The following is a 26700-nucleotide window of genomic DNA, read 5'->3' as shown; positions in this document are numbered from 1 at the left end:
CCATGCTTTGTACAATGTACTTTGCACTTGTCCCTATAAGTGAAAGTTAAAATAAATAAACAAGCAAAAGAGTGAGATCAAACAGATAGAAACCTGTTCAGTTCTCAGGCTGGTAGATTATACATGTGGGTCTGAAAACCTTCCTGTGGCTCACCCTCCTCCTTCTTTCACTCTTTCTCAGAGTCCTGCCTCCAACACCCAGGGTTCAAATTCCAGTTCCTCCCTCCTCCCTCGACTGTGGGGCTGGAGGACTGTCAGCTGCTGGAAGGACTGGATGGCTTCAACACCACGAGAGAAAATCAGAGCTGCAGCAAATTGAAAGGAAGAAACAGAGACACTGAGGCGAGCTGCTGCTTTCACACAGTGAGTTCATCATTTCTGTCTCGTCTGTCTGGGACCTGTCAGGTTTTTACTGGGACTAATGGGACTCTGCTTCATTAGAGCTGGTTTGTAAAAGCAGGAGAGTTGCTGGTTCTCTCACTTTCCAAACTAAAATCAAGCAATACAAAGTCTCAGAAACCAGAAGTCCAATCATTTGATTGATTGACTCTCCCGCTGTGTTACTGTGTTTATGTTTGCAGGTACTACAACAGTACATTCACTCAAGTACTATACTTGATTACAGTTTGAGTACATTGAGGTACTTGTACTTCACTTTCCATTCCATTTTATGCTACTTTACACTTCTACCTCACTACAGTTCAGATTGAGCACTTCATTTGTAAAAGGCAAAACATTCTTCAGTAAGTTTGACATTTTGTGCTTTTATGTTTGACAAGTAACAAAATCACATAATATCAGTTTTTATATTAACACAGTAATTCTGCTTAAAACTGAATGAAGACAGTAAAACACATTTAAGCTCTTTTTAATGCCAATAAAACGTGTCTGCTTCGAGAGCAACGCTCACTCAGTAAGTCATAATGAGCTGTGACCACGTGGAGCTAAACTCAATTCAGATGCTCTCTGGTTTGTAAACCAGCTTCACCAAACTCTGACTGAAAATACACTCAAGTTATCATCAGTGTAGTGAAGTTCACAGAGAGAAAAGCCCGATTCACTGAGGCAACACTGCAGTTCCTCTAATGGCCACTAGATGCTGCTCTACAATATCTTTATTAAACTAAAGTGATAAAAAAAATACTAGTACCCTAAATTCAGGAAAATCCTCTCAGCTCATTTTCATTCATTTATTGTGGAACAAAACACTGCTGCATTGACCTCTGTGGGTTCCTTAAGAGCACAGTAATACATCACTGAAGTATTAGCTCCTTTGCACAAAGAAAATACTGTGAGTGAGCCAGTTTACTGTTAGCGTGTTACTATGCTAACATTTGCTAATTAGCAGTAAACACAGAGTCCAGCTGAGGCTGATGAACGCCATCAGTTCTGCAGGTATTTGGTCATAAACCAAAGTGTTGGACACATGAACATGTTGACCTGATGGTGGCGCTGATGAAGAGTCAGAGGATCACCAGAGTTACCAGAGAGGGGACCATGAAGGTCTGAACAAAATTAAATCTTAATCCATCCTATAGAGATATTTCAGTCTGGACTGACAGACTGACATTACCATTCATAGAGCCATGCAGCTAGCATAGCTAGCGGGCACTCTGTACCAATGATGACCTTGTAAATCAAACACAGTGTCTAGTTGCAGCCTGGGTGGAGTTGCTCTTTCAGTGTGTTGGAGGCCTCAGTGTTGAGCCCCTCGTGTCGCTCCGTCGTTGTTTTGTTTGGGCTCAGAGGAGACAAAACAGTCCAGACTCAGAGGCTTTCCCTCTGTTGACATTCCTCTGCCGATAAGAAGCCTCTAGCTTCCTGTTCCTCTGAAGTTGACGCCCACCTCTTTCTTTCTCTTTATCTTCCATTGTTTTTTTTCTTTATCTGTGTCCCTTTTATTTCTGTGACTAAACTTTTTATTCAAAATTCAGAATAGCGCTGCATGATGTAAAGAAAATGAGCAGTATTTACGTGTTACATACGATGAATATTTGAGATCCAATTAGAGAACAAATATGTCTCTGGTTGTAGCTTTTTTACATGTAGACATTGAAAATAAATAGTTTGTGTTAAATCACACAAACCAACCCTGCGTCCATTAGTTGTTTGAGTTGTATCCATTTTAGTCGTTTTAATCTCTTTCTCTTTTCGTTTTCTTGTTTTTGATATTTTCCTTTTTTGCTTTGGTTTAGACTTCAGTCCACTCGCAGCCACCAGCTCTCTCTCTCTTTGTGTGAACACGTGCTCTCGGTGATTCTGGAAAACTGCAACGTGAATGTGTGGAGCTCTGGAGAACAGCGAGTGTTTGTGGGCTGCACTTGTGCTCAGAATCAGGTCCTTCTGCCATAAAAGTTAATGTGTTACGACAGCAGGAACTGAGCCGTCACATGATGAGAGTCTGGATGTGGAAATGTGACTTCTGACTGCAGTAAATACTCGTTTCTTAGATATCAGTGTGGGTTTAACTTCTGACGGACTGTGTTTGTATTTTACAGGGTTTGTTCTGTTCTTCAGTCTAAAAATTAAATCATGGGGGCCAACGACCTCAAGTCCGACCCCGCGGGGTCACGACCTCCTGCCCGGCACCAGAGTCTCTTCAACAGCATCAAGGTTTGTCTCTGCTTCACATCCAGACTTTGATGAACTATGATTCAGAAACTCTACTGCTGCATCTACTGTGTTGGGTTTTAACTTCAGAACCAGAGAGTGAAATCATGCTAATGATTGAAATCAGGCAGAAGGCAGATGCTCTCCTGGGAGAGGAAGACCCTGCTGTGAGGAAGAAGGGAAAGATCAGGGAAAGCACTGCAGTCTTTGGGAGTTGGTGTTGCAGAGGTTTTGTTGCTTTCACACTGTGTTCAGCTGAGCTGATGTCTGCGTGTCTGAGGAGAAACTTCACTTCCTGAAGTCCATCCTGGTATTGTTCTTGTGGTCACAACATTTCCTCTCTGCAGGTCGTCTCTCGTAGTTCTGATGAGCTCACTGAGTTGCACATCAGAAATTCACTTTTCATCTTTGGTCCTTGTTTCTGCACTTGCACTCTTGTACTTGATTCATTTATATCAGGAGTTTGTTTAATGCAGATTTAATCATATTAACTTGATTAAAAAAGTGGAAAAGCATCACATCTGCAGAAAGCCAAACCCAACTGCCAAGTCGGGTCTTTTTATTCATCTTCCTCCTTCTTTTTCTGACCTTTCTTCTTCTTCTTCTTCTTCTTCTTGTCTCTGCAGTTCTTTGTGTTTTGCCACAGTTTGCTGCAGCTGGCGCAGCTGTTGGTGTCGGGCTACATGAAGAGCTCCATCTCCACCATCGAGAGACGTTACGGCTTCTCCAGCCAGAAGTCGGGGCTCCTGGCTTCCTTCAACGAGGTCAGTACGGGAAGCTTTCTGCAGTTTGTTCCCGTCTCTGCTTGTTAAGATGTCTGCTGCTGGTCTCTCCAGCTTTGCGTTTGTACTTGTAACATGTCATTTAGGTACAGATTTTGGCATATAATTCCATTTCCACCTGCTCAGACCAACTCCTTTCACAAACGCAAGCAAAGGTTATAAAAACCAGTTAATTTTCTTGTTTACAAAAAAACCCCATTTAAAACTCAACTTTGCAGTCTGCGTGACGGTTGAATACGTGGAATTGAAATCCCAGTATTTCCTGGGAATTACTGGGAAGTATCTGGTCCACTTAGCTGCAGGATCTCGGGATTTTGAGCCGGTGTGGTGCTTGGTTATTTGCACACTACATCATCCTGTATGCATTGTTGTCCTACTTAAAGTATCACCTCATCATCTAGCAGACATCTAACAACATTATTTTATGATTAATTGCATGTATCTATAGTTCTGTGTTAAAAATCAAACTTCACTTATCTCGGGAATCCCGGAGAAAAGAATGATTTCATGAATTCATTTTATGATCTCAGGAAAACCTTTAACCCTAATCTGCATGAACAACAGCTCTTCTGCACGTTCACGTCTGATTCTGGTTCTTCTTTATTTTACTGTCAGAATACAAATAGGTGCACTTTCTCATCATTGTAGCCTGTTGGATTGTCCAGGATGTCATGCCTGTCTCCTGTGTGTCCAGGTGGGGAACACGGTCCTCATCGTCTTTGTGAGTTTCTTGGGGAGTCGAGTTCACAGGCCGCGGTTCATCGGAGGCGGAGCTCTGCTGGCCTGCCTGGCCTCGCTGCTGATGGCGATGCCGCACTTCCTGAGCGGACCGTATGAATACACCGACCGCATCAGCTGTGAGATCACACACACACACATGTAGTTTCATTGCCCCCACTGAAATACACTGTAAAACTCAGTTCCCTCTGTTTCCCAACAGCCTCCAGCGATAACAGCTCTGGACTCTGCAGATCAGAGAGCACGCTCACCACCTCATCCTCCAATCAGAGCTGCAGCCGGCAGGACAGCCCCGCCCAGCAGGTGGTGTACCCTCTGCTGCTGCTGGGTCAGCTGCTGCTGGGTATCGGAGCCGTCCCCATCCAGCCCTTCGGCATCTCCTACATCGACGACTACGCCAGCAAGAAGAACTCACCGCTCTACCTCGGTACGCCCGCTGAGGACACTGTGAATCGTCTTCATCCAAACAGTCCAGTCCTGATTAGTAAAGTTATGTGACACCAGATTAAATGGTTTCCACCAGGACGGAGGTTCTAGTCAAAAGACAATTATTCATAGAAAATATCCCATATAACGGGAAAAGTTGCAACTTGCCAGAATCAACTGCAACAACACAAGACAAACACCTGTTCGTCTACCCATCACTGATTGGCTGATAAGCACCAGGTGTGGAGCATCACATACCCCGTTTACATTTAGTCACTTCATGTGTCTTTGGTCAGTCATCCAGTCATGTTTGTACTTCATGCTCCTCAAACATGTCCACTGCTTCATAACAGCGCTGATAAAAACGACTCCCTCCTGGTCACGTGGTTGGCATGAGAGGTATTTTCTAAGTGGAAGATGGAAACTTGAATCAGGTTATGTAATATTTTCCATGCTGGCAGGTCCACACTGTACTCGCATTACAGTTTAGCTGTGTATCATGAAAAGAAATGAAACCATGTGAGGAGCAGATCATCATGTCATGTGATCAATCCAACGTCAAAACACACAAATCACATCAGACTCTGTCATAAAGCATCTGACTGGACAACATGGCCGCTGTATCTGCAGAACTGATGCTCGCTGTCAGAGCGGGAGAGCACGTCTGCTTTTTGTCCACGTTAACAGGTTGATGTTGGGGATGTTGCAGCCTCCATGCAGCGTGTGCATGTCCTGCACGGTAACACCAGTCTGTGGCATCTGCAGGCTCTCTGCTTACATCATAAACCAGTTTTTATTGGTTTCCTGGAACCAGTCTGAGACTGAACCAGGTCACTGTTCATTAACTGTAGCAGTATTTTTATGCAGTAAGACTAATATATTGTTAGCTTCAAAAATCAAGTCGACAATTTAGACTTACTTTGTTTTAATACACAAAACCAATGTATTAATTACTGAATTAATTAATTATTATTGGTCCTCCTGTGTACAGTCCAAACACTGATTGGTGCTTTGCTGGTAAAACCTTCTCGAACCAAGTTATAAAGTGACTTTAAACCTTTAAACCTTTTCTTTTTCTTATTATATGGTCAATAATAAATTAAACTGAAAATAAACCTTCACAAAATGTGAATAGCTTGTCTAAAAACAGTTTGAACCAGTTTCATTTTAGATCAAATGTCAGCTTGAAAGCTGTAATTAAAGGTCACGATGTGTGATGGAACATGTACAAGTGATATTGTCATACAGTGTGGATAGTAGTTTAAGATTTATTATTTAAGGTGGTGGAAGCAGATAGACTAAACCTCAGGCATGTCACTTCTCATCTGACGACATCCGTCTGTTTTTCAGGCATCCTCCTCGCTGTGACCTCCATCGGCCCGGCCTTTGGCTTCATCACCGGCTCCTTAATGCTGCGATTTTACGTCGACTTTGACAAGTTATCCAAAGGTGAGGAAACACACTGCACTGATGATTCACAGCTGGACTGAAATACTGTGTAATACCTCGAGTAAAGTCAAGCTCATTTATAACACTTATTTTGAAAGGAAGGGGAGGATTTCCTGCATGCAGTCGCTCATTAAGTCTGTTTAAGTGAGAAAGAAAAACTGTGAAAAGCTGATTAATGCTGGTCATTTCCTCAGTACCAACTATAAGAACAGAGAGCTGCTGCGAAAGAAGACAAATAACTGACATATAGTCAAAGCTACAAGGAAATAACATTTTCATGCTGCCTTGCTTTAAAAGGTTTCCACTCCCTTAACCTTTTTGCACACCTGGTGTTAAGTTATTTGTCAAATCTGAGTCAATACCAGTTCCAAACTGGCCTGAGACCAAATCAAGGACCACGAATAAGACCAAGTCACTATAAAAACAGACAAATAACTGGCAGCCCTTTGGAGTCAACAACGAAAATCTCCAAAATGCTGCATTCTTTTTAAAAAAAAAAAATAATTAATTAAAAACAAAATATTGTTGCATTAAGTATGAAGTTCTGATGTCTTCCACACATTTATGTATAAAACTACACATCTAAAATGAAGGATATTTGGTTGTTACTCGACATTCTCAGTCACAAAATCCGAATCAAAAAACCCACAAGACTGAGACGAGTTCCAGTCAAGACACCCAGGAGACCAAAAAGAGGCTGGGACAAGTCAGATACAAAACACCCACAAGACTGAGACGAGTTCGAGTCGAGACACCCAGGAGACCAAAAAGAGGCTGGGACAAGTCAGATACAAAACACCCACAAGACTGAGACGAGTTCGAGTCGAGACACCCAGGAGACCAAAAAGAGGCTGGGACAAGTCAGATACAAAACACCCACAAGACTGAGACGAGTTCGAGTCGAGACACCCAGGAGACCAAAAAGAGGCTGGGACAAGTCAGATACAAAACACCCACAAGACTGAGACGAGTTCGAGTCGAGACACCCAGGAGACCAAAAAGAGGCTGGGACAAGTCAGATACAAAACACCCACAAGACTGAGACGAGTTCGAGTCGAGACACCCAGGAGACCAAAAAGAGGCTGGGACAAGTCAGATACAAAACACCCACAAGACTGAGACAGTTCGAGTCGAGACACCCAGGAGACCAAAAAGAGGCTGGGACAAGTCAGATACAAAACACCCACAAGACTGAGACGAGTTCGAGTCGAGACACCCAGGAGACCAAAAAGAGGCTGGGACAAGTCAGATACAAAACACCCACAAGACTGAGACAGTTCGAGTCGAGACACCCAGGAGACCAAAAAGAGGCTGGGACAAGTCAGATACAAAACACCCACAAGACTGAGACGAGTTCGAGTCGAGACACCCAGGAGACCAAAAAGAGGCTGGGACAAGTCAGATACAAAACACCCACAAGACTGAGACAGTTCGAGTCGAGACACCCAGGAGACCAAAAAGACGCTTGGACAAGTCAGATACAAAACACCCACGCCAAGTTAGAACAACACAGACAAGCTCGAAACAAGTCGAGTCAGAACATCCACAACACAAAGACAAGGCCGGGTCAAGTTCGAGTTAAATCGTCCACAAGACAGAGACTTGTCAGAGTCAAAACATCCAGGTCCAAGTCAGAATGCCCTCAGACTGAAGCAGCTAAATGGAATTCAGCCATCATTACATTTAATATACACCTGTGATTTTCCTGCCGTGACATTAACATGTCCTCTGTGAAAAAAGACTAAAAGGTTGCCCTCAATGTCCGCACCTCCAGTCAATCACAAGCCAGTCCCTCGTCAGTCAACAAACAAGTCAAAATAAGTGTTCCAGCTGTTCTAAGCTAACCTGTAGCTGATAGCTCTAACTAGTATTATTAATTATTACAAGTAAACACGACCTACTCAGTCCGGTCTGTGATTTTAGTTTGATTTAACACACCAGAGACACTGACGGCAGAACATTGCCTCAGGCTGCAGGGAGGTTTGAAGCTCAGCACTGAGTCAATGTGGGTCAGAGGCTGCTGTGTGTTTGTTTAACAGGTTTCAAGCAAACAGTTACTTCACACCCTGCTGATCTCCTTTTGTTCACGTTGGAAACAGACGAGCATTTTGAAATGGTGGACTTGACATTGACGAATGGATCTGTTACTCAAACTGAAGTTGCTTAAAAACAACTACACTTGAAAGCTCAACCTGTCCTCTTCTCAGTCAGACATTTTAAATAAACTGACTCAAGATCATTTTTATTACAACATCATCATGGAAGTGTACAGAAGACATTGCAGGTATTCTGTGTTGACCTCTGCTCACCTCCTCAAAATCAAATCTCTACTGTGGTTTAGCTTTTGCTCTACTTTATTGTACACAGTCTAAACCCTCTTTAAATATCTTTTTATCACATAAACATAAAAAATGATTATTTTGTCACTATTTAAAACATCTCCAAAGTTAACCACAGGTGCTTTGTCAAACGGTAGCTGTAGCTGAATGCTAACAAACTGATAATTGTTTTGTTTCTTTGTTAGAATGAGTTCAGCATGAACAGAAAACCTCAGTAATATGTTTCAGCTTTTGAAACCCTCCCTATGAGAAAAATATACTGATCAACAGAGGCAAGTGGAACAGAAGCTAAAGCAAGCAACAAATGTTTGGACTTGGCTAGTTTTGTGGAAAGAAGATGAGGCGCATCTTAGGTGTCTTTGCAGAATCATCAGAAACACAAAGCATTTCGGTCACCTCTGCTCATATTTCGGGATCCGTTTCAGGAAACGATGTTGGGAGAGTTTGTTGATGTTCAGTGAAACTCAGACGCTCCGAGTGTTAGAGAGCTTTTAAGATTAAAGGCATTCAACTTTCTTTACAGGCTTGTTCAAACACAAACCTGCTTCCTTAAACCACACTGGGTGTGTGAATGGAGGGAGGAGGGGATTGTGTAAGTGAGCGTGTGTGTGTGTGTGTGTGCGTAATGTTGTGTGTATGTGTGCAGGAAAGAGTTTGTATGTGTTTATGTATACACGTATAATATGTAGATTTAGGAGAATGTGTTTGAATATGCTGGATGTACGCAAGTCCCCGTAAGGTAATTCATTACATTTTAGAGCGAAGACTTGGTTTAAGGTTAGGGTAAGGTTAGGTTTAGATTAAGATTAGGTTTGAAGAGTGGTGGTCTTCATCCTTTCTTTCTTTTTATTGAAGAGGATGGTTTGAGGAATGCTGTAAGTTTGTTCACTTCAGGATGAGGCAAGTAGTGGTCATGGTTAGGGTAAGTCTCCAGGAAATGAATGTAGGTCAATGTAATGGAAACACAACTGTGTGTGTGTGTGTGTGTGTGTGTGTACATCTATCTTTGTGAGGACCACTTTGAAAACCTTCACCTGGTAAGTGAGGACACTTTGAATAGTGAGGACCTGTCTGGTTTTCTCTTCTTCAAATGGCTGTTTGAGGTTCAGATTAGTGTAACTTTCACTTTACTTACATATATATAACAATTAAAAAGTATGGATCCCCACAAGGAAAAGCGTTTGTGTATGAGCATGCTTGCGTGTCCATAAAGGACTGAGGAATGATTGAGTCACTCAGCTGGTCTTTGTTCTGGATATAAACCAGTATTTTATTGCTAAACCAGTCATTTATTACTGTTGATGTTATGTGACTCATTTGTGACACAAAAACAACGGTTACGTTTAAATTAAAGCTGATTCAATTACTCAATTAATTGTCTTGTCAAGTGACAAATAGATAATTAGCAACCATTTTGATTATTGATTGATTTTAAATTAAATGAAACATTCACTATTTCCAGCTTCTAAATTGTGAGGATTTGCTGTTTTTCTTTGTCTTATGTGATCGTAAATTAAATATCTTTGAGAAAACAATCTCACCACAAGGTTCATTAGGTAGCTGCTCTGGAGCTTTCGATTATATCACATCATTAGATCTTTGAGCACTTTAAAGACTTCTCATCCATGTTGGCTTAAACGCTGAGGTTCTAATATCTGTTGGATTTTTCAGTATCAATTGGACAAAACAAGCAATAAGCCTTTTGGAAACTTTGATGGGCATGTTTAGTATTTTCTGACATTAAAAAGACCAAACAATAAATGAATTAGCCAAGAAAAGAAATGTTGTTTGCAGCCCTCGTTTAAATCTCTATTTTTCCTTCTCTTCTAGTTTGATAGCAGTTTGCTGTGTGGTCGCTCTGTTTTGTCTTTTTTGACTCTTGATATCTCTTATCCAGCTCTTTTCATTGACACGTTTGTGCTTCTGTCACCATCGTCGACTGCAGCAGTAAAACAGCAATTTAGCTGGAAGCTTATGAACACTATGTGCTAGTCACTTTACCGTGCTGCCATGGTTGTCATGACAACTGAAACACAAAGCTTTGCCAATGAAAACAGCTGGATTGTGGGACCAGATAGATCAGTGAGGACCAAACCAAGACAGAAGGAAGAAACATAAAATAGACGTCGTGTAGTTCTGCAGACAATTTAAAAGTTTTGGATATCAATCCAGCAAACTTTATTTGTGTGAATTACAAAGTCAGACAGAAGGAAGCTGGAGAGATGTTTGAAGATCACTGTGAGAAAGATCTGGGAAATTACAAAGATTGAAATCAATTCTAATTAATTGTAAGTATGAACAGAGCTAAAAATATAATAAGTGGTCATTTTTGGAGGAATAATTAAAGTAAGAAAACCTTTAAATGTGAGGAGAAATCCATGAAAGGATGTAAAAACAAACAAAACCCTTCTTGAGTTGTCCTGAAACCGACCACTGCAGAGACAGAGACAGGAGCGATCTAAACTCTGAACCTGCAGCAACTTCTTATACAACACTTCTCATTACTTGATTGTCTTTGTGGACTGAAGCTTTACTTCCTTATGTTGGAAAAAAGCTACAGCTCAGGTTACATGTAATCTAAAACATATTAAATAGCTCAGTGTTGTCAGACCTGTTTAGGTGTGGCAGTGGTGCAGCCATCTGTTTCATCATGCAGCTTCTCTGTGGACCTTACAAACCCAACATACTTGATGAATTAATTCATCAAGGTAACGAGAAAAAACATCTTTAGAATTATTTGTCTTATTTTAAGTACATTGATGTTACATAAGTGCCCCTCAGGTTAAGGACCCACAGCTTTACTGTTCTGGTTCACTCTCAGCACCCTTATAAAAGCTGTAAAAAGTCACTGTACACGACCTAAACTGCAGACAGACACCGTTAGAGACGAGCTGGTGAAGCTCAGGAGTCTGATGTCTGATAAATGTCCTCAAGTGATGTCACTTGAGTCAGCGGCGGTCACTTGAAAACTACAAGTTTGAAAATAGTGGAGTTAGAAAGAAGTGAGCTGACCAGTCGGCCGCTGCTCATCTCTAGAGGCTAGAGGCTCCAGGCTACATCAAAGTGTTGATCGGCAGTGCGTTCTGCTGGGACTCACAGGGTGCTCTCTTCTTTTTCCAGACCAAATCGAGTTGAACCACAAGGACCTGCGCTGGGTGGGAGCCTGGTGGCTCGGCTTCCTGGTGGCGTCCTGCTTCCTCTTCCTCGCTGCGCTGCCTTACCTCTTCTTCCCCAGAAACATGCTCAAAGAGGTGAGCAGAACACGTCCCACCTGATCTAAAGCCTGCAGGTGTTATACTCTGCAGCCATGTCTCGTTAATGCGCCACTCCTTTAGAGTCTCCTTTAGAGACATGATAATAGGTCATAAAAACAAGTTCCAGTCAGATACACTTCTATACTGTTTTTTCATATCACATAAAAGTGAGGAGCGCTCACTCTGCAGCTACTTCTGGGGACCGTAATGTCCCCAGAAACACACTGATGACTGATGATTCAAATCTTCAACTTTCAGGGGGCAACTCTACATAGATGTTAGATTTAATATTTCACCATGACAACTATATTTGTCTAATCTTAACCAGAACTGACTGTACCTGACAGGTGCTGATGATGAATAATCAGTTGAACAGCAGTGAACATTTGTTTATCCAAGAAAGATCCACCGTTTGTTCTTGTTAGCAGCCTGGACGTGTTGTTCATCACTACAGGCCGGTACATTTATTTACACACAATGGGATACACACTAATGGAAGTGAGATGGACACATTTAAACCTGCTGCACTGACTGACAGCTGTCCATCATGTGCTCAAATCCAACGTCACAATTTAGAAACTTGGATCAGAGAACTCTTAGAAATAAAAACTTCCTGCTGGGAAAACTTTTCAGACTCTATTAGTTAATGTGATGCACCTGAATGCACCATTAGTTTTGTCCTCTGAGCTGTTATAGAGTTATTTTCAACTCAAGAAAGTTGGTCATGAAGGTTAAAAATACTGTGCATTAGCAGTGAAGCAGTGTATAAATTAAAAATATGTTTAGTGACGTTGAACATCAGACTTTAGCTGAAGTGAGGCGTCCATGTTGGTCATGTTTGAAAAATCACGTATTTATCTTATGGGTTTAATTTAACACATTTAACTTGACACAGACTTGTAATAAGTCTTGTATGCATTTGGCATATTATTCATATTATGCATCTGAAATTGATTTTGATTGAATTGAATCCTTTCCCAGTTTTTCAGATGTAACTACGACTTAGATGTTGACATGAACAATATTTGCAAACCAGAAGAGGAATCAGTCATTAGAAGCTGCAAGCTCTCAGCTCATTGTGGTTTCCATTTATGTGTATAACACATAAACACTCCAGTGGTTTATGTGTAATGTAATAAACATTGTGATGGCAGCAGCCTGCGTGACAACAGCTTATCTTAATAATAGCTACCGATATGATAATGATCAGCTGGAGTCAAGCTGCAACATGCAGACGGTTAGAGGACTCAGATGGGCCGGGGAGCAGATACAGGAAGAGGAGGGAGGGTTTACTTAGATGTTTGGAAATAAACAGCAGGAAATGAGCCTGAGAGGTTCGGCTAAACTGATTTAAAAAAACAAAGAATCAACATTAAAAAGATGGAAATGTAGAAGCAGGAAGAGCTAGCAGACCTGAACAATCCTCAGTTTTTATTTTTACGACAGAAAATGTTAGTGTTTGATTTTAATCTGCATCAAAATACACAAAGTGACAGAAAATCATGGGTTGGACGTGATAAGACCTTATTGATCCCCAGAGGGATGATATCATGTTACTGCAGCACAAGAGACCAGCTAATAAGGAAGCAGGTGAAGAACTAAAAAGTACCGCAGTAAGTTTATGTCAACAATGGTCAAGATTACAAGGTGTGTGAAAGGTGTCGCTCGCAGTGACAAACCCAACAACTCTGCAGCTCCTCAGAGGTTTTCAGCCTCTGTGTTTTACTCCAATGGGATGATTCTGCTGGTTGGGTTAATAAACACCTGTTTGGTAACAGGTTCACTATTTAAAAGGTGAAAACATTCCAGTTTGTCTGTGGTGCCCCCCAAACTATCCAAACAATTACTGCAGGTTTAAAGAAAACAAAAGTTCTGAACTTTATATACATTACAAGACCTTTGACTATATAAGTGAATTAATCACAAATATAGAAAGGAAAGGTAAGAAGACACGTGAAGAACAGGGCCGGATTACTAACTGGCCCCCAAAGGCCACAGGTTTACAGTGCGTCACTTCTTCAGTCTGATTAATTGGTAATCGGTGAGTCCCCATTTCTCCCCCTCTAATGGGTTCATTTGGCTATGATGAAGGGCACATGTGCCAGATTGTTTTTGTCAAAGTGTCACTAAATGTCATTAAAGTTTGTTAGCAACAAGTCATATGAAATAAAATAGAAAACTAACCAAAAAACAAAGTTGGCAAAGATAATTAAGATTAGCAGGACATCCTGAACTCCCGTCACCTCAACGAGCTCGAACAGGAGTCAGAGTGTTTTGGCTCAGTCCCCAAAACAAAGTTAAAGAAAGTTCAAATGAATGAGGTGATTTATCCAAAGATTGCTCAACACCGTTCCATCTAAATGACTCCCTGTGAAACAGAAGTGCAGCCAAACTTTCATTCATTATAAACACCAGATATTTGACACATGAGTCTCACAGAGTGCTGTGTTGCCTCTGTGGCATTAGACAATTTAGACTTCATCCCTCCACAATCTGAAGCTGTAGGTTACAGAAAGATGACGTGTTTTGCTTCACTTTTCGTGATAATTGTGATGATGCTACCTGTGTATTATTTTTACAGTAAACAAACAAATATATACCGACTCGTGTGCATGTTGTATCAAGACATGACATGGACGATAAAATGATTACAATTATTAACAATTATAAAAGTCGTGTAACCAGCAACCAAACTTCAAGGCTGTGGCTGTTTCCTGGAAGCCGAACTCAGACTCAGAGAGTTACAGATGTAACTACGGTTCTATGATCTTGAGATAACACACCTAAAAACTGACAGTATTTGTGACCACCGTGTGGAGATCTGTGTTTTCACCCTTTCAGTCTCAGGCCACAAACTGTGCATCATTAGTCTTATTCTTCAGAATAACCAGGACTGTTTGATAGTGAATATTTATGTGATGTGAGTCGTCACAGTCGATGGATCGATGGATGTGGCTGTAGAGATGTTGACTGGCAGTGAGATAGACCAGTGCGTTCTGCTGGGACTCACAGGGTTAAACCTTACAGCTGCTTCTACATATTTTCAGATTCACTCACGATGGAATTTGGATGCCAGTGTTTTCATCAGATAATCTCCAAATTCCTATTTTTTTTCTTTTTTATCAGTTTCTGTCCCAGACGTTTGAATGTGCGTTACTTGCTTTCGTTTTACAGAACTATGTAAGAATCTAAATGGTGCCTAAAAGTGTTCACTTAATTAACTTCCATAAAACTCAGCTTAGTTTTACTGACTGAAAATATTAAGTAAAACTCTCTCTCATGTGGAATGGTTTTAAAATCGAAAGTGACTCTGAGCTTTGGCTTCACTCAGCTGTTAAACTTGATGACGCTCTGAACTCAAACTGAAAGTTTCTCTGCTGAGTCGACCGGAACAACATCTCTGGCTTTACAGAACTTAAACCATCTGATAACCTGTTATGTGTTTTCAGAGACTGAGACACTGAGACCTTCCAGCATGCTCTCTCTGCTTGGTGAAGGAGTTTAAGAGATAATATCTACAGCATCTTGTCTCACACAGTGATCATAGTTCATAAAGGGCAGCTTTGGCTTTAACTAAATCATCTATCAGAGGTTAAAATCTATGCAGTGAACAAAATGGAGGGCTGACCGTGTTTTCCTGCTCAGACCTCCATGTCGGGAGCTCTGACCATCTGATTAAACGTTCACGTTATCTACCTCTGATCATTCTTATTTCATGTCTAAACCTAAGCATGTGGATCCTTGTTCCATTAGCGACATGCTTGTCCCAGGAACCTTACCAACAATACGATGATGTGCAGTTTCATAACACAAGCCACATAGCACTCACATGGCATTCAGAGGCCACGTTTATCTGAAGTCTCTGGCAGACCAGTGAATGTAAACCTTTCCAGCTTGCAGGGTCCCATCAGACTCCTTAAAAGTAGCAGCGACTGCAGACTGAGCGGTTTAGAAACCTGCAGTGACAAAACAATTCTGGCATGTGATGTTCTGCTTCCATATTTGTCCAGGACGACGCAGACGATGACGAGTCCAGATCGGACAGTGAGCAGCAGACAAACCTGCCCCAGGAAGTCTCTCTCCTTCAGTTCCTCAAAAGTAAGAGTCTTCTTTTCCTCTGCTGTTTCCTGTCTGACAGTGAACGGGGGTCAATGTGGCTACACAAGTGTTTCATCATCAGCGCTAAAACCAAAGCAAGACTTTCACACTCATTTGAATTTAATTTCATTGTCAGTTGGGAATTAAATCCAAGTTGTCAGTTAACAGGTCAGTTCACCCAAACAATGATCATTTCACTTACCAATCTGTCCCATTTGCAGAAGAAATACATGAAAGAAACTCGACGTCTCTTTCCATGAACAGGAAGACACTGAGACTATTTCTTCAGAATAATGTCGCCCTGATGAGTTCAAAACAAGACCGAAAGATTGTCTAACTAACTAACTGGGAAATGCTTGTCAAATGTATTTTTTCAACACTTGAGCACCATGAGAAAAAGTAGTTCATTGTATTTGAATTCTTTTTAAATGTTTGAATCTTTGTATTTTGGTGAGATTTTTTGAGATATCCAGAGGGTAAATGTCTCCGTCCATCAGACCTCATTAGCCTTCCTGTCCACCACTGTCCCTCAGGTTTTCCTCGTATCGCTCTGCGAACACTGCGGAGCCCGATCTACCTGCTGGTGGTTCTGGCGCAGGTCAACCTGGCGGCGCTGCTGGCCGGCCTCGCCACCTTCATGGCCAAGTTCATAGAGAGACAGTTCAGCCAGACCGTCTCCTTTTCCACCATGATGATAGGTGAGAGTGCACACGGGTTTATCATATGTGTTATAGCAGCTCCAGTGGTATCAGACTGAAGTTACTTCTGATTTCTTTCTTTCAGGTGGAGTTTGTATCCCTCTGGCAGTGCTGGGCACCGTCCTGGGTGGAGCTCTGATGCGGAGGTTGAATATTTCGGTCAGCGGTGCCAGCAAGTTGTGCACCGCTGCCATCCTGCTCTGCATGTTCTCCGCCACGCCGCTGTTGCTCATTGGCTGCCCCACCCAGAAGGTCGCCGGGGTCTTTCCTACCAGGTAGCTACACCGTCAGTTTACATGCACCAAGAACACGAGCTACAAAAGCCTGGGGAGCTCATTTCACCGCCGTCAGCCTGCAGCAGAATAAACATGTAGTTCCTGACTTGCTCCTGGAGGCTCTTCTTCTTCTGTGGTCAGTAAGGGTCGGCGTATTTGGTTTTACCACTTTGCTGCCACAAGAAGAACGGAAAAGGGAACAATGATAGAAAAGACGGAAAAAAGTCCAGATAAGCTGGTCAATTCACTGCATGATAGACAACACACACGTGGTCTGATGAATAAGTAGACAACAGCATTTGTGTCTCAGTTTCCTACTTTGAAAGGTTTCGTAACTACAGGTCCTTTCAACTTAAAAGTATAATAACGTGTGTGTGTGTTTTCAGCCCTGATGCGTTGTCGTGCAGCGCTGACTGCTGGTGTCCTCAGGAGGCCTTTAACCCGGTCTGTGGTTCGAACGGCGTGGAGTTCAGGTCTCCCTGCCACGCCGGCTGCATCGCCGTAGAGACAGATACCAACAACAAAGCCATAGTAAGAATTATTTTATCATTTTACTTTGAAATTGTCACGCACAGTTTCACATCCTGTTATCACACATTTGGACTAACACAGAACTTTGTAAAAATGATTTTGTGTCCAAAAATGTGATTCACTTTCAAACTACTTCATGCCTTGAATTTAAATTCATGTGGTGAGCAGTCACATGGGACCAGTCAGCTCTGGATTTGCGTGCTGCCAGTTCCCAGTTACTCTCCAGGTTCTTGGTGAAGTCGATGACATCACATCTTGTCTCTTGGCCAGAACTCTTTGGCGTCATTCAGAGCTGCGTCCCTCTTCTCTTTCTGATATGAAATATAATCTATTCTCTCTCTTCATCTGACTGTCTCTCCCAAAATCACACCCTGTTTTTGAGTTCCTTTCCACTTTATTATTCCCCCAACGTCTTGAGTGGAAACAGACAGCATTAATATGCACAGCGAAACAAATGTAGAGGCTGAATAAAGCTCTCTGTGTCCCCCCCCCCTGTGTTATTGGAGGGACTGAAAGCTGCTGGTGGAAGCTGGAGTAAAGTTCACGAAAAACTATTTCAAACATTTAACTGTTTAGATAGATAGATAGATCTAAACGTCTAAACTGGGGAGCAGGAATGTGCTTTCAGTAGGTATCTAATGGTGGGATGTGTCTTTTGTACATCTGGAAAATTTGGCCTGATGGTGGCGCTAGTGGAAGCTAGCGCAGACTTCAGATTTCACAAAATCCCACCATTATGAAACTGCTGTTTCCATTTTATTTTCATTACAAATGAGTTAAGATCGGGAAATGATTCGAGCGTAACAGTCCGCTTCCTGCCAATCTCAAAGTGAAACTAAAAATGATTTCTCAATGTCTCTGATTTTTATTTTCATGTTGGCAGTGATTCTACATTTTTAAACAGGAAAATGAAAGTACAAATTGAACATTGGATAACTGGCCAGATGTGCTGGAAGTGGCATCATGTCCAGATGTTTGTAGCTGCTCCAGAGGAGTTTGACTCTAAAACCTCACTGGTGAAGGTTTCTTGTAGATGCGTCAAACATTCAATAATGATGCTGAAAGAAATCATCAGAGGAACAGTTTGTAGTCAAAGTGGAAGAGGACCAGGTGGAGTCTTCAAAAGAGGTGACTCTTCAGACTCTTCATCCTCAGCTGGATGAAATCTCCCTCTCGGGGGTTTACTGTCCCTCTCCCCAACGTGTTCCCTGTAACTGAAAGTAATAATCTCAGCCACCACATGCAGCTTTCCAGGAAACATAAAAATTCCCAGAGTGAAGTTTGAGTGAAAGAGAAACAGCAGATTATAAAGTGCATCCTTTTTCCACATTTTGTTATGTTACAGTCTTATTCCAGAAGGCTTTTTTTCTCAAAATTCTACACACAATACCCCATAATGACAAAGGGGAAAATGTTTTTTAGACAATTTATTAAAAATAAAACACTCAAATATGACATGTACATAAGTATTCACACCCTTTGCTATGAGGTGCATCCTGTTTCCCTAACCCAAGCCATGAAGTCAAAGGAATTGTCTGTAGACCTCCGAGACAGGATTGTATCGAGGCACAGATCTGGGGAAGGGTCCAGAAAAACCTCTGCAGCATTGAAGGTCCCAAAGAGCACAGTGGCCTCCATCATTCGTAAATGGAAGAAGTTTGGATCCACCAGGACTCTTCCTAGAGCTGGCCGCCCGGCCAAAATGAGCAATCGGGGGGGAAGGGCCTTGGTCAGGGAGGTGACCAAGAACCCGATGGTCACTCTGACAGAGCTCCAGCGTTCCTCTGTGGAGATGGGAGAACCTTCCAGAAGGACAACCATCTCTGCAGCCCTCCACCAATCAGGCCTTTATGGTAGAGTGGCCAGACGGAAGCCACTCCTTAGTACAAAGCACATGACAGCCCGCTTGGAGTTTGCCAATAGACACCTGAAGGACTCTCAGACCATGAGAAACAAAATTCTCTGGTCTGATGAAACCAAGATTGAACTCTTTGGCCTGAATGTCAAGCGTCATGTCTGGAGGAAACCAGGCACCGCTTATCACCTGGCCAATACCATCCCTACAGTGAAGCACGGTGGTGGCAGCATCATAGAATAAGGCTGTAACATAACAAAAAGTGGAAAAAGTGAAGCGGTATGAATACTTTCCGGATGCACTGTACATGAGTTGGAGTTTACACAGAAGTCCTGTTGACAGGTTCGTCACTTCACCAACATCCACGTTTCTTCCCAGAGAGGAAACAAATGTTTGCTTTCAGATAATAAAAAATGACAAAAATACAAAATACTTTCTTCATTTAACTACAAACCACAGCTGAGCTGTGAAGGTTCAAACAGAGCGCTGCCCCTCAATGAACCAGCTGTACAGGTGTTAGCTGTAAGCTAGGTAGCAACATACGCTCACGTCCTGATCTCCATACGAACCCCAAGGTTTCCTCCAGCCTCTCGCTCTTTCCTCTCTGCTGGAACGAACCATTAGTTTCATTATCAATTAATCTACAGATGACTTTGTCAATCAAGTCTCGTCTTTCCATTGACTTTATGCACATTCATCTCACATCTAAAATGTTATTGCATTTGCAGTCTCAGCAGGAAACATTATTCTTTCTTAACTTCGTTAAAGTGTCTCCACTGGCTCAATTTAAATGAAATGTCCTGATCTTTCTAGAAGATGAACCAGTTAGATTTTTAGGACCTTTCCTCAGGACAGACTTTATGAGACTCCAGGATCAGATGAATCATCAGGATGCTGTTTGTTCACATTGTGGCTGTGATGAACTCTGCCGCCTGTAGGGGGCGCTATCTCTGCCTGTGTCCTGAAAGTGTGTCTGTTTGTGTAGAACTACACTGAGTGTCGGTGTGTCAGCGGTCTTGGCGGTCCCGGCTTCGCCTCTCCTGGGACTTGCGGCAGCGGATGCTCCCACCTCCTCCTCCCCTTCATGGCTCTGCTCGGTCTCACCAGCTTCGTCGCCTCCTTCTCACAGACCCCCTCCTACATCATGATACTCAGGTATGAAAGCATGAGAATAAAAATGATTATTTCAACAGAAACATATGTCAACGTGAACCGCCACTAAAGACAGTCGGACAGAACACAAAGTCTGACCTCTGCTTGCCGATCCAAACGGTGGAACCAGATCTCTGTGAGACTCCGTGACAGCCAGTTTAGCAGCCAATCAGAATACAGCAGGAAGTGACGCAGGAAGTGTTCAGGATCCTTCACTCTTTGCAGACTTTGTGTTGTGAATTTAAGTTGAATAAATTTACCTTTTTGGAAATTACTTCAACACTCAATATCCCATAATGACAAAGTGAAAACATGTTTTTAGAATTTTTTTTGCAACTTGTTTGCTTTGATTATCATTATGAGAATGACTGGATTCAGTTTTTATTACTGTGTCATACAGCTTCCCGGCCTGCTTGCTTACTAGACACCATGTTTTTACACAAGGACCAGAGTGCAGCGCAAACTTACAACAGAGAAAGTCAGAAAATGGAGAAGCAAATTAAACAACTTTCACAATCAAATCTTCACACGACAACTGCAGTTTTTCATCATCTGAACATCAGAATATTTCAAGCTTTAGTCGAGTCATATCATGGAAATTTAACTCTCTTAAATCATCTTAGTTTGTAGAGAATAAAACAAACCGGGACTCACTTTTCTCTTTTCACCCAAATCACACAATCTGTTTTCCTGCTGAATGTTTATGACAACTGTGACACTAAAGATCTTTGTCTTCTTTGTCCCATCTGATTCAGGGACAGCACACGTTTTAGAAGCACATGTCCTTCGTAAAGTTTCATTTCGACATGAAATATTCCTGCAGATATGCAGCACATCAGCCTCCTCAGTAGTAAATCTCTTCTCCCACATAAACCCCTTCTTGTTTATTCTGTCATTTTTATTAGAAGATATCTCTAGAAAGCGATTCCAGTGCAGCTGTGGCAAATTCAGTTGATTGGACACGATTTAGAGAGACACACACCTGTCCAGACCATGAAGTCCGAGGAAGTCTCCGTAGACCCCCGTCAGTCTTGACACCAAGACTTCATTAGATCATCTCGCACACTGAGACACGACTGTAGTGGCGGTGCAGCAAGTGTGACCAAAAACATGAAAAAGTAATGAATTAATAATGAGTGTTACTAGTATTACTAGTTCTAATGCTGCTCTCTAGTCTGTTCACCCACTCAAAAAGTTTGCATCCTGAAAAACACAAAGTACAACTGAGGAGCTACTCACAGCTGCAAAACATTAAAATACATTCCAGATGGTTGTGAAAGAGGAGGGGGGGTCAGAAGGGGAGGGTTTGTAATTTTCTTTTTTTCCTCAAGGGAAGGTAGAAGGAGAGCCTTTTATTGTTTGTGTTTTTTATTCTTTCTCACCCGAGATTCAGATTCTTATTCCGCCTGTTGCCACCGTCGTGATGTGAGATTTGACATGAAACAAAGATTATGGGCTTTGAGGTTTCATAGGGTGACACATTGTTATACATAATCCACCACTTTTAGGACAATGATGGCAAGACAACCAGAGCAGAGGAGACAGACTGAAGGCAAAAAGCTCAAACAAGCAGGAAGTAAAGCTGACCGTGGATCAGCAGAGAAGATACCAGAGATACTCAGAGCTTCAACAATGAAGTCTGTTCAGATTCAATCAACAGAAAATCAATCAGCAACTATCGCCTCCTGCTGTGGGAGCGTTTGATGGACATTTACACAAATTTCTAATAAAATAAACAAAACTTTTAATTGATTAAAGGAGAAATTAATCAACAGATTAATGTGAAAATGTAAGTTTACACTTTTTGTTCATTAAATATGTGGACGTGGACGGTTTATATTTAGATTATTTATAAACGGTTTTGGTGAGTTATATTTTGTGTGTCTCACGATGAGCTGCAAGGTAAAATTTGTGTTTTTATAAATGGAGTCTGGTGGCTTTGAGGAGAGCGATATAACGGCTGCTTTTGCTTATGGGGGAGGTTATTTCAATCTGAGATGCTAAAACATGATGATTGTCAGGCTTTGAGGGAGCGTCTTTTTTATGATTTCTAAGCAGATTTGTTCGTTTTACGTTTTACATTTATTCTCAGAGATGGTATAATATCCTCTGAAAGTCTCAGTCACGCTGAATCCCCCCGAACCAGATCAACGGAAACAACAACAGAAGCAGGGTCTTGAAATCCTCCTCCACATTCCTCCTGCTGCTCAGCGATGTTTCAGCATGTCAGCAAACCAAACACACACCAGAATGAATGCACATCTTCCCACAGAACATAAACACTCATCTTCATCATGAATGAATGTTTGTTTCTCTGCTGCAGGACGGTGCCCACGGAAGACAAGTCTTTTGCAGTGGGAGTTCAGTACATGCTGTTCAGGGTGCTCGGTGAGTCCATCACACTGCTGAACGCTGTGTCAGTTGGTGTGATTCTTCTGTTTCTCTTCCCATCCTCAGTCCTTCCATTGACAGATATAGTAGTTCAAATGTGTAGTGTGCATTATAAAATGTCATATTAAAGGGGAACTCTCGTCTTCATCATGAATGCTAACAGGCAAAAAGAGATTGGAAAAGGTCACGTGTCAGCTGCTTACAGGAAATATCCGTGTGTGTGTGTGTGTGTGTGTGTGTGTGTGTGTGTGTGTGTAGCGTTTATGCCAGGTCCGGTGTTGTACGGCAGTGTCATCGACACCACCTGCATCCTGTGGGGCAAAAAGTGCGGCAAGCAGACTTCCTGTCTTTACTACAACCTGGACCGCTTCAGAGAGAGGTGAGTCGTTTGAGATGGCTTCAGCTTCACTGATCACAGGTGGACCATGTGACCCCGATCACAGACTGGAGATTTAAACACATCGAAAGCTCCATTCGGACTAGACTGATGTCTCCGGTGGAGGTGGGGTGGTTTTATCATTACCTGCGCTGGTCATTTTCATCCCGCCTGGAGCGCGTATGATGCAAATGTTTTACTCCCATTGGCCTACGTTTGTTTATATTTTAAATTAAAAGCAGCTGAATCAGCTGTTAGCAGCTCCTGTCTGCAGCGTCCTCGTGGACGGACAGACAACCATCAGTGATCACTGAGACACTGAAGGAAAGTTAAAAACAGGAGGATTCTCAGGCAGGTTCTGCAGCGTCTTTCCTCTCTGAGGGACATCAGAGATGATGATCTCCTCTGGACGTGGACGTCACTCAGATCGGAGTCATGACTCTGAGAAGGAGGGAGATGTTTGAAACGTCCTGTGATGTTGGATTGACGATCAAAGATTTCACCATGTTTCTCTCACGACTCTCAATAGACCAAAATTACAGTGTCCAATGGCCTTAAATTGACTTCAGCCATTATTATTGTTATTAGTTGTGCCTTTATTTGACAAACCAACATGTTCGCTGTGAGTCTGGGGTCTGTCCTCTACCTTTCAACTATCAGAAACTGTGGTGGATCAGAAAGTGCACATCTGTTTTAAAGATGTCCCTTTTCTGCTCAACATTGTAATATATTTATGAAATCCAACATCATCATCAGACTTTCAGGGACAGGACAATAAAGTCCTGGAGATATTCCCATCGTTGTCCCTGGTGCTTTCACAGTCCACAAACCATTCGTCATCCAATGTGTGATGTCAAGAAAAATCAGAATATAAGAAGCAGATCATATGAACAAACAATAGGTACAGTTTCTTTGGAGGGAGACATAGTCATAGACATAGGCAAATTTCAATTAATTAAAAAGTAAAAAAAACATAAAACAACATTTAGAAATGCAGTGTAGCAGCTGTTTAACCTTTTCCTGTGAAACATGTAGCTGTCAGCACAAAAACATGCTGTTTGTGAGTGTGAAGTCATAGTGATAACATACTGGCAGAGTTCTGTGGTTCTGACCCTGGAAAGTCTGGGGTTTTCCTCAGCTCCCAAACACCAAAACAAGTCCATGAACACCTTTATGCTTGTGTGTGCAGGTTTCTGGGTATGCAGGTGGTCTTTGTGTGCGGGGGGCTGCTCTGCTTCCTGCTGACAGTCGTGGTTCTGCGCAGGAGGGCCGGACATCAGGAACCGCAGCCGGAAAGTAAAGGAGGCTACGAACTGGTGAACGGCCAGAAAACACCGTCCAAAGAAAAAGAACTGATCAAGACCTGAAGCAACACAACGAGAGGACGCAGGGAAGGACAGAAAGACGTAGAGAGGCTGAACGAGCTCAGAAAGTTTGCTAAGATGGTCGGAAGCTGCTACGCTACCAAAGCTGTGAGGTACTGGTGTGTGTCGAGTGTTTCTCCTTTCATGTAAAGGACCAGTCAGCCTGCATAAACAGGCTAAGATACTTTTTTTACATCCTGTACTCTACATGCTCTGCTAACATCTCCAGTGGTGGAAGAAGAACTCGCATTTTTTACTCAAGTAGAAGCAGCAATACTACAGTGTAAAAAAACTCTTTTACTCTATTCAAAATTGTACTTAAAAGTACATTGGTATTAGCATCAAAATGTACTTAAAGTACCAAAAGTAAAAGTACTCATTCTGCAAAATGGACTAAATAACAAATATTATATAACTGGATTCCAATTATTAATGCATTAATGTGTTATGTAATGTGCATCACTTTAATGGTGCAGCTGGTAAAGCCAATTTTAACTACTCTATATTCTGCTGTGCAGCTTAATCTATAGTAATCATCATGATGTAAAAGATATTTCTCTCTGAAATCCAGTGAAATCAAGTACAAATACCTCAAAATTATACTCAAGTACAGTACTTGAGTAACTAATCCGCTCTGACAAGACTGTGGCATAAACACAGCCTCACTAGCATGACTGTAGACTCTTGCTACATGCTCTTACATCCTTAATTACATCTGGATTAAGCTTCTTGTTGCTCAAATTAATTATTTTTCTGGCTCCACAAGTGGGCAAAGTTGACATCTCTGAGCTGTGAGGTGATTTAATGTTGTGGCCGCAGTCGGTACTGCAGGTCACATGACTCACAGTTGCTAACTGGACAATCATTGAATAAGAAATGGCGGTAAAACCATGGACACATTTTTCTGAGTGTCACAATTACTGTGAAACGACTCAGGTATTGTCAGAATTTGAGCCATGAGGTCCAATAAAAATCACAAGGTGTCGGGGTGCCCTGCACTGCAATGTCTCAGGTCTGAGCCAGGTCGGGGACCTTTGTTGCTTGGGGTGACTCGAAGGACCACTACAACCTGCAAAGAGAGGATGGGGGTAGTCAAGCTTGCACCACTGCTAGCAAGCTAACCCACTAGCATGTTTGCTACCTGACCACTGTGCTGTTGCTGCAGATTTAGACTTTGGCAGTTGTGTCGTGCTTTTTCATTGTTCAGCGTCTTTTACAGAACAAGTAAACAAGCTAACAAGGCTACCAGAAACCAGCTGTTTTTGTCGGCCACGTGATCCCCACCTTGCAGGTCGTAGCGGTCCATCGAGAGCCTCCCTCCCCTCTCTTCCCTCGTTTCCTGTCACCTCTCCACTGTCGGCTATCTAATGAAGGCATAAAAATGCCCCAAAAGTACGAATAAAAAAAGGTCTTAAGAGATGTAACCCCAAACGCCGAAGTATCCATGAGGCACCTCAGAGCTTCAGAAAGCTGTGGGAGATGTCACAGATATCACATCCATGTTTTTCTGAGATTTAAGAGCAAATGTGTTGACATCGGAACAGTCATGTGACTCTACTCTCACAGCTCCGTCGTGTTGGTTCTTTGGATGAATTTAAATGTCAAAAAATGTAAATCTGACATGTTTCGTTTTGGGATTTTTTTAAAATCAGACAATATCAAACCCACCAACATTACTCTTAGTGTTTCTTCGTCACCTGCAGTGATGATGTTTGCTTTTGTTATCGTTGAATTTCTGTCATTTTATACACATTTAAACAATGAAAATCTAAATCGAATAATATGTATGAAAACTATATTTTTTATATATTACTTTTCATCTTTTTTTATACTTTATTTTTCAGTGTTGTATGAAATGTAGTTTTGTAAAAGTCCACTGTACAGAGAACCGCTCAGCCCCGGAGTCCTGGAGCACATCTAGTGCACAAAAATGAGAAAAATAATACTAATTCATCTTTAGGTACCGAAATTGTATTTTTATTATAAAGCATAAACCCTCTGTGTGTCTGCATATGCATCATATCACTGTTTGAGTTAGGCTCAAGTTAGCAAACCGGCTAACTACAATGTTATTAGCATCTTTGGTTCTGGTTCTCTTGCTCCACCTTCAGAGGTGGAACCCTCTATTGTGGTAACCTTTGATAAAACTGAGCCAAGAAACTTCAAATCAGTCTGAGTGAATTTTAATAAACCTCTGAACTCACAGATGAAGTTTACTCTCGGTTTCTGCTGCTTCTACATTATGACTCTTCTCACATGACATGAAAACTATGAATACGATTCATTCAACACATCATACTCTTTACACACAACCTTTATTCTTTAAATAAATAAGAGACAGTAAAGGACAATAATAGTGTCT

At 41.9% G+C, this 26700-nt stretch overlaps 1 protein-coding gene across 1 annotated transcript; it reads left to right on the top strand.

Annotated features, from left to right (window-relative positions):
• The first annotated feature begins 247 nt into the window (after positions 1–247).
• Positions 248–26543, top strand: slco2b1 (solute carrier organic anion transporter family, member 2B1). The gene is made up of 15 exons (XM_070917366.1): positions 248–363; positions 2499–2613; positions 3237–3374; positions 4087–4249; positions 4333–4557; positions 5907–6005; positions 11465–11595; positions 15609–15696; positions 16230–16394; positions 16480–16669; positions 17056–17200; positions 20041–20210; positions 22531–22595; positions 22857–22977; positions 24164–26543. The coding sequence occupies exons 2-15, from the start codon at positions 2533–2535 to the stop codon at positions 24339–24341; spliced, it is 1959 nt and encodes a 652-aa protein (XP_070773467.1). The 5' UTR covers positions 248–363; positions 2499–2532; the 3' UTR covers positions 24342–26543.
• The last annotated feature ends 157 nt before the right edge of the window (positions 26544–26700 follow it).

Source organism: Enoplosus armatus, chromosome 13 (assembly GCF_043641665.1).
Source record: "Enoplosus armatus isolate fEnoArm2 chromosome 13, fEnoArm2.hap1, whole genome shotgun sequence".
Classification (NCBI taxonomy): domain Eukaryota; kingdom Metazoa; phylum Chordata; class Actinopteri; order Centrarchiformes; family Enoplosidae; genus Enoplosus; species Enoplosus armatus.
This window is presented reverse-complemented; position numbering and strand designations above follow the sequence as displayed.